Here is an 8400-nt window from a genome sequence, read left to right as displayed (position 1 = left end):
AAGGGGAGAATGATCTAGCAAGAGTCAGCCCTCAGCTCCCCAGGGGCATTCCTGACCCTCGCCTTCATTTTCAGGGGAATGGCCTTTGACTGACCTTGGATGCAAGTGCTCTGTTCCACCCTGTCCTGGGGGAGATGGAAGGAGGCGGCCCTCCGCCTGCCCTTTTCCCTCTGACGTGAACCCCGGGGAAGGCGAGGGAGGGTCTTTATCCCCCTCAAGGGAGCCACCTGGCCCCCACCTCAAGGCTCTGACATTTTGATTAGAGGCTTTATTGAGTGATTGGAGGAGCAGGGGCAGGTTTCTCAGCCGCGAGGGAGCCCAGGGGTGAGTTTGTCTAGGCGATGCCTCCGCGCACAGGGCCAGAGGACCTGAGCTACCCCGGAGACGAATGTGAGGCTGTGCCGGGGGCGCGAGTCCGGTGGGCGGGAGGCACTTGGGTGCCGCCGGGACGGTAGCCCTCGGGAGGCGCTCATGGAGGCATGGAGCACCAGGTGATGTTGGGCTCAGCCTTGCGTGGGCGCTGGGTGACGGGTGGGAAGGCCCACGGCGACCGTGGGCCGGCTTGCGGGCTTGGAGGAGGCGCTCTGGGAAGGGGCACTTCTGGAGGAGGTGGTGGCGGGGAGGCTGGGGTCAGGCGAGGACGGAGGGCACAAAGGCTGGCGGCGGGGGCGCTCAGGGGCACCCGGGGGCCCCCGCGCCCCCCGAAGCCCGCGCCTTCCGCAGATCTGAGTGCTCCAGAAGGCAGTGCGCCACGTAGGCCGGGTGGCTGTGCAGGTTCCTGCACTTCTTGCAGTAAAGGATCTCGCAGCGCGCGCAGCCCCCAGCGCGCGGCGGCCGGCGCCGCGTCTCCAGCACGCACGGCGGCTCCGGGAGGCTCCGCTTCCTGCGCGGGGCGCGGGAGCTCAGTGCCGCGCGCGGCCCCCTCCCGCCGCCGCCCCGCGCCCCCAACCCCGGCCGGGGCGCGCCGTCACCTGTCCGCAGGGGCCGCCAGGCCGCCGAGCAGCGCGAACGGGCCGAGCCAGCCCCAGAAGCCGCTGTCCGCGCGCCGCAGCAGCGCCACCTGCTGGGTGCTGGACTCCTGGCGCAGCGGGCAGTAGGACACGGAGCCCCGCTCGCGGCCCTCGCCGCGCTCCGCCTCCCGGCTGGGCGCCTCGCCCTCCGCCCCGCTCTGCTCCCGCGGCCTCGCCGCCGCCGCCACCTCCTCGTCCTCCTCGTCCTCCTCTTCCTCCGACCCCTCCTCTGCGGCCGCCTCCGCCTCGCTGGCCGGCGGCTCCGCTGGCTCCTTCTTCCACAAGGGGGTCTTCACTCCTGCGGGGCCGGGGGGGGGGTGGGGGAGGTCAGCGCAGGCCCGCTGTCGCCGGGGAAGAGCCGGGCACCCTGACTGCTGTCCACAACCCGACACCACGCCCCCCCCCCCAAAAAAAGGCAGGCGCCTGAAGGAGAGTGTGCACGGGCTGCACCGGGTCAGCAGGATTCCTTACAGAGCGAGACAGGGCCGCCGGGCTGCCCCCCATTTCCCAGGTTTCTACTCTTCCTCGCTGAGGATTCGGGGCAAGTCACGTCGCTTCTGTCAAGCTCCGTGTCCCCATCTGGGAAAAGTAGTGCTCCTCTCCAGGGCGACTGTGAGGCGGGGAGCAGGTTGCGACTCTGTCAAGGGCCCAGCCCAGGGCTCGCCTTAAGGAAGCGCAGCTGTGGCAGCACCTGAGCGCGTGCGCGCGGGCACCCACCCCCACCCACCACCACCACCACCACCACGGGCCGACCAGTTAGGAAAAGGCTGCCCTAGGAGTGAGCCAGCTTCCTTCCAGGCTTGACCCCAATTGCCAGCTGGATTTCAACCACCAGCGTCCCTCTGGCCGGTGCCTTTATGGAGAGCACAAACTTCATAATTCATAACAGTAATCCTGGCAGGCAGGACGTTGCCGGGCTGCCACGGGAAGTAACCTGGCCTCTCCTGCTAGGAGTCCATCATTGGGCAACCTCCGTCCCTCCCTCCCCCCTGGCACCACCATGTGTCTGTCCTGCTCTCTGCTGGATCTGGGGAGCTAGACTTCCAAAGAAAAGCAGGGGGATGAGGCCAGGGAAGACACCACAGTGGTTTGCCCTGGAAAGGTCAAGAGAATTCCTATTGGTCCCTGCCCGTCCTGTTTAAAGAGGCTGGGGACGAAGGAGAATGATACAACTAGTGTTCTAGCTCACGTGTATTGAGCACCAACTGTTTGCAGTCACTGTGCTAAATTCTTCACACGTTGTGCCCCTTCACCTTCACAACCACCTCGAGGTGGTTGTGAACAACCACCGAGGCCTCTGAATTTCATCTAAGACTTCCGAAACCTTTCCAGAAAAAGTTGTTTCAAAGATTCTGCCAGTTTTCGATGTTGCTGAAGCTGGAAAACCAGGGTCCGCTGCACTTTTCGTTAGAAAACACACTAAGGAGCCTTTTGGTTGTGAAAGGCCAGACTTAGTGCACAGCCAGAAAGGGGTACTGGAACTTTTCGAGAGAAATGGGAATAGGAAATGAGGTTAGAAAGGAAGCTGGGACTTTGGGTGCCAGGCTATGGAGTTTGGACTTCGTCCTTCAGGAGTGGGGAGCCACCGAACTTTCCAATGGAGGGACATGCTCAGAGCTGTGTTTTAGGATGGTCTCCCTGCCGGACAGAGGGAGACCCACTTAGGCATCGTCACAGCGGTCCCGGCCAGAGAAGACAAAGGTCCAAACAGCAGCAGGTGAAGATGAGGAAGCCGATGTCAAGAATATTCAGGGAAAAGAAAGAAGAGGGCTTGTACAAGTAACTGAGAAAAGGCTGAACTTCTCTGGGGTCTCCATGGCGATGGGTGAGCTGGCCCACACTGGGTTTGCATCCACACTTGACAGGAGTCCTCCGTCCCCACCCTGCTTCCAGCCCCACTCACCGTGCTTATCCATTCTTCCCAAGGCTGTGCTGCCCTCTTCCCCTGATCAGGGACTGGGATGAGACAGAGTTCCCAGAACGCATAGAACTTTGTCTGATCTCTAGGGCCCCTGTTGGATCACAAGGGGTGAGGCTAGAACTTCACCTGCCCTTAGGGTTCCACCCAGGAATAGCTGCCTTTTCTAGAGCCTCCAAGAGCACTTAAAACCCAGGTGTCCCTCCACCTTCCCTCTTGGCAAGGCATTAAAGGGGAGAAGGGGGCGGCTTTGGCCGCCAGTAGACTGGGTTCAAATCCCCGCTCTGCCACATAAATGTAAGAGCTACGTGACCTTCAGCATGTTGTCTGACCCTCAGTCTCTTCATCTGTAAATTAGAGATAGTCACACAGTACCAGACTTTACCTGGCTTACAGAAAGCACTCCAAGCGTTATGTTTACTTGTATCATTATGTCCTCTCCTCCCCTTTCTGTCTTCTCTCTCTCCTTCCTCACCCTGGCTTCCCACTCCACTTCCAGCTCATTGCCTTCGCTCCAAGGAGCCTAGGAAATGCCTCCAAGTCCAGTAGAAAGCAGGGCCCAGGCAAGAGCCGGGTGTAGCTCCCGAATGTCATGTATGTGTGCGTAAGAATTGGGGCTGGGGGAGGGGATACTTGGCATACTCCTTATTCTCTGGGCCTTCAGAGTGGCCTGTGTTGGCAGAGACAGGAGTAAGCAGAGGGGTCAGAGGATGCAAACCCAGCTCTGGAGAGCCTCAGTCTGACGGGGAAAAATGTCTTGGTTTCCATCCAAGGCTGAGGAGTAGGGTTTCTTCCTCAGGCATCTCCCAGTTTAGTGGAGGTCAGTAGGTAGGATGTCGGGAAACAGCTCTCGGGAATCTCCTAGTCCCATGGGGGCCACCCTGCCAAGAACTGGGAAGGCTCTGAAGCTTTACTCTTGCATGCTAGCCAGCTCGCTTGCCGGGGCGTCATGGGTGTGCCAAAAAACCTGAGACTCCTGGGCCAGAGACAAAGGCCTGGATTCCTCATGGTACAGAAGCAGCAGTCTCTTCCTGTCAGCACAGCCTGTCCCTTGTCCCCTGGGTGCCACAGGGATGGGCCCGTGAATGCCTGCACATGCAGGGGTTTGCATTACCAGAGAAGCTCTGAGCTTAGGAGCACAAATATTTTATAATGGGCAGCAAACAAACCTGCTCTTTGCTCCAGAAAGAGATGCAATCACTATCCTCCAAGGTTGTTCACTCTATTAAACACCCTTGAAAAGTCGGTGCCTCTATTTGTGAGACAAGCAGAAATGCAAAAGGCCCATGGAGAATTGTCTCCCAGGAAACCCATTCTCCTTACATTTACTAAGAGAGCTTAGAGTCACTGTGGCTCTGGATGGCAAAATCCTAAAGCTCACTCTGGCTAATTTAAAGAGAAAGAATAGTGGGAGCTCGCAGAATGGCCAGAAGCCTTGGCAGCTGGACAGGAGCTATAGAAGGATTGTGAACACAGCCAAGATCACACCACAGGAATCCAGTGGAGAAGCCACTGTGGGGACCACCCCTGGTCACTGGCACCAGGAACAACCTTCTTGAGTCACTACCTAAGATTTAATGTCCCTGGCCAGGCCCATCCAAACCACTGAGCCTATGCTGTGGCTTTTAGGGAGCATCCTACCAAGAAGCACAAAACAGTGTTCCTCTGGTCTGGTCATTCACCTCATCCTGCCTCTCCCACTTCGATCTACCCAGAAGCCCTTTGTCATCCTTAGGGTGTTCATTCACTGTTGTTGTGTTGTTGTGTTGTGGTTGTTTTTCCCATTCACTCTTCTCAAGGGTATTTTGGGTTTTGTGGGAACTTCATAAAAAGTTGGGTTGTCATAACAAACAATAGCAGCATAAAGCCACATTGGAAATGGATCACAAAGTAGTAATAGGGTCTACAGTGAAAACACAAGAGCAGGTAATCCCACTGCACCAGGAACAGAAGCATGCTTCCTGCTCTCAGATGCCACCTTGGAAGACCCCTTGAAAGGGGAGAAATTGTACTGATAGTGAGTCTGAATTCAAGCCTGACTGGAGCTGTGTCCAAAAGAAACTGCTTAAAACCAGAAGAGAATGAGCTGCATTTTATTGGCTAGCACAAGCATTATTTCCTGCCACTCACAGAAATCTAGAGAACAAAATGAGATCAATTGTCAAAAGTAAAGCTATAATTTTTTTTTAAACGTAGGCTCCACGACCAGCATGGGCTTGAACTCACGACGCTGAGATCAAGACTTGATGCTTAACTGACTGAGCCACCCAGACGCCCCTAAAGCTATAATTTTTGTACTTTTTTTATTTTAATGTGCAAATTAATAGTACGTATAGCTCATTAACTTGTAATAACCAGGTATAACACAGAAATGCTGTATTCATTTTAGTTGAGCAATAGAGATAAGTTACAAGAAGAAATACCCAATAAGGTGGTAGGTAAGGGCCACCCAAGTGGGAATATATATAACAAGACTTGATATATATATATATATATATATATACACACACACACACACACACAAGACTCTTCCCCTTTGAACGTCATGTCCATTAGGATGTATTTAGTTGCTGGAATATCAGAGTGCCCAACTAATAACGGCGTAAGCTTTATAAAAGGTATTAGTTCACTTAAGAAGTCAGAAGTGGGGGGCTCCAGGATTGGTTCAGTGGCGTGCTGCGGTTGTGAGGGACCCAGGCATCTTTTCATCTTTCCCCTCTACCTTCTGTGCCTCTCTTCTTGGTTGCAGAATGGCTGCTGCAGCTCCAAGCATCCTGGCCTGGTGCAATCATGGCCAAAGCAGAAAGGCTCTGCAAGGGCCAGGACTTCTCAGAAGCCCTCCAGCAGGCTTCTCTTTGAGCCTCAATTGGCCAGAACTGAGGCACGCACCCATCCCAAACCAACCATTTGAGAAAAGAAATGGGAGGGCCAACATTGACCTGGCCTGGTTGTAATTGGTACCTTTGATCAAGTAGGACTCAGGGAGTATAGTTATAAAACAATCTTTCTTCTTCTTCTTCTTTTTTTTTTTTTTTTGCCTCCTGTAGTCCCTTTAAACCTGCTCAAGGGGAAGCAAGCTTCCTTCCCTTGTCCCTGGAGGACAATTCAGACAGGTCTTGTGACTTGTTCAGAGAACTCTTAGGCCATGGAAAAGTGGTCACTGTGCTCACTGGAAGTTGATATAATGTTACATCTCCTCCCGGCTGGGGCCTGCCGTGACCGGTGGCCACAATGTGATGGGGTGATGGGCAGAAGACACGGTCCTTCCTCCCTCTTGCTCTGCCTCTCCTTCCTTCTCAGCTGGCCAACCCCTGGTGTTTGCCTTTCCTTCCTCAATCCAGGCAGTCCCTTGGATCCAGGAGGCTACACTGGATTCTGGGGGGTCACTCATCCCCCCTGCAGCCCTAGGAATCCGCTGGTCCACTGCAATCTTCCTCTCTACTGAGCCCTTCGCTGGCTGAGTGGCACATAGGAAGCACTCATACATCCTCTGTTCCAACTACAAGAAGACCGCCGGCTGATTCCAGCACAGCCCTCTCCTTGGTCCCCAGCATGGAGCAGCCAGCCAGCCCAGAGTCTGCATTTCTGATTTCCCACACAGCAGTCAGACTTCAGTTCACTGAGTCTCCCTAGTGATTGGGGATAAATATCTAGTGCTTTGATTGGTGCCATGGAAGCCCCTCTCGCTGCTTCGCCCCTTGTTTTGGGGGAGAGATGGTGATAGGCATTAGTTCCCTGTTCGGGCTGTAACAAATTATCACCAATGTAGTGGCTTCAAACAACACACTTAAGGCACGTGGGTGGCTCAGTCAGTTAAGCGTCTGCCTTCAGCTCAGGTCATGATCCCAGGGTCCTGGGATCGAGCCCCGCATCGGGCTCCCTGCTCGGTGGGAGGCCTGCTTCTCCCTCTCCCACGCCCCCTGCTTGTGTTCCCTCTCTCGCTGTGTCTCTCTGTCAAATAAATAAATAAATAAATAAATAAATAAATAAACTTATTTTAAAAAATAAAGCGTCTGCCTTCAGCTCAGGTCATGATCTCAGGGTCCTTGGATCGAGTCCTGCATCGGGCTCCCTGCTCCGCGGGGTGTCTGCTTCTCCCTCTCCCTCTGCTGCTCCCCCTGCTGGTGCTCTCTCGCTCTCTGTCAAATAAATAAACAAAATCTTAAAACACAGTTACTCTTTTGCAGTTCTGAAGGTCAGAAGCCTGAAATGAGTCTTTACAGGAATAAAATCGAGGTGTTGGCAGGGCTGGTTCTTTCTGGAGAATCTGCTCCTTGCTTCTTCCAACTTCTAGAGGCTGCGGAGTGCCTGGCTTGTGGCCCCCTCAATCTCTGCTTCAATCGGCACATCTACTTCTGCAGCCAGACCATCATCCGCCCCACACTTGTGATTACATTTAAGGTCCACCTTGACAGTCTGGATTCTCTGCATGGTCCCTTTGGCCCTCTAAGGTAACATTCACAGGTTCTGGGCATTAGGACACAGCTCTCTCTGGTGGCCATTCTGTGGCCTGTGGCACAGTTGCAGTTCTCTGTAAATCCTCTCCTGCTCTGCAGCAACCTTACTCTTGACAGACTCTAGTAGCAGAGAAATCCGAGCGTCAAGTGACTGCTTTTGGATAATGCCTCGATAAAATGTGCAATAGAGTCTTGTTCCTTTTTGGGTTTGCTGCATCTACTGCCGTCTTGGAGCCTCGGCAGAAACTTCCATCTTAGCTCTGCCATGATTGACTTGAACCTATCATGGCTCCTCTTCTGGGGCTGGGCCCACCTTCCCGCATTTCAAGGAAGTTCCACCTACTACCCCAACATAAGGAGATTTTATTAGCACGCAAGAAAAAACAACTAGCTCTTCTCTACTGGGATCATCAACCTCTAGGAAGGCTCCCCCTGACCCCTGTCTCCTGGTATTCGTGTTCCCAGGCAGTGCCCTCCCGCGTGAAATAAGGCCGACCCGGGTGGCCGACAGGATATTGCAGAAATGACAGTGTGGCATTCCAGGCTGGGTGATGAAGACACTGTGGCTTCTGTCTTGCTCTCTCCCCCTGGGAAAGACCAGCTGCCACTTAGCCAGGGCACCCAGCGAACCCTCTGGAGAGGTCCGTGGCAGGAGGAAGTGAGGCCTCCTGCCTGGAGGTTTTGCACTGGCTTTTCCCTCTGCCCGCAAACCCTTCCCCCGGATACCTGCAGGGCTTGCTTCCTCATTTCCCTCACGCCTCTGTTCAGATATCACCACGTCAGGGAGGCCTTCCCTTGACCACCTCACGTAGAATGCCACACACTGCCCCATCTCTCTTAGTGCTTTACTTTTCTCCCTGGTATTTATCACCATGTGACTCACTGTGGATTTATGTGTTTGGCATCTCTCACCCATCCCCCACTAACATGTCTGTAGCCTCTGTGACGTCTGGCACCTCATCTATTGCTCTCTCTTCGGGCCTGTAATGGTGCCTGGCCCACAGGAGGTACTTAC

The 8400-nt window shown here is 54.5% G+C and overlaps 1 protein-coding gene across 1 annotated transcript; it reads right to left on the bottom strand.

The window, feature by feature from the left end:
• Positions 1–253: 253 nt before the first annotated feature.
• Positions 254–6894, bottom strand: CUNH17orf50 (chromosome unknown C17orf50 homolog). Its single transcript, XM_025851504.2, has 3 exons — positions 2914–6894; positions 972–1308; positions 254–883 (listed from the first exon to the last, which is right to left on the bottom strand). The coding sequence occupies exons 1-3, from the start codon at positions 2924–2926 to the stop codon at positions 673–675; spliced, it is 561 nt and encodes a 186-aa protein (XP_025707289.1). The 5' UTR covers positions 2927–6894; the 3' UTR covers positions 254–672.
• Between the last annotated feature and the right edge of the window lie 1506 nt (positions 6895–8400).

Source organism: Callorhinus ursinus, unplaced genomic scaffold (assembly GCF_003265705.2).
Source record: "Callorhinus ursinus isolate GAN/ISIS: 27379988/994484 unplaced genomic scaffold, GSC_fseal_2.0 scaffold34, whole genome shotgun sequence".
NCBI classification, from domain to species: Eukaryota; Metazoa; Chordata; class Mammalia; order Carnivora; family Otariidae; genus Callorhinus; species Callorhinus ursinus.
This window is presented reverse-complemented; position numbering and strand designations above follow the sequence as displayed.

Excerpts from the sequence above, each read along its gene's own strand:
- CUNH17orf50 (XM_025851504.2), bottom strand. Across the intron at positions 884-971 it reads CTGGCGGCCCCTGCGGACAG|GAAGCGGAGCCTCCCGGAGC; the intron begins GTGACGGCGCGC and ends CGCCCCGCGCAG.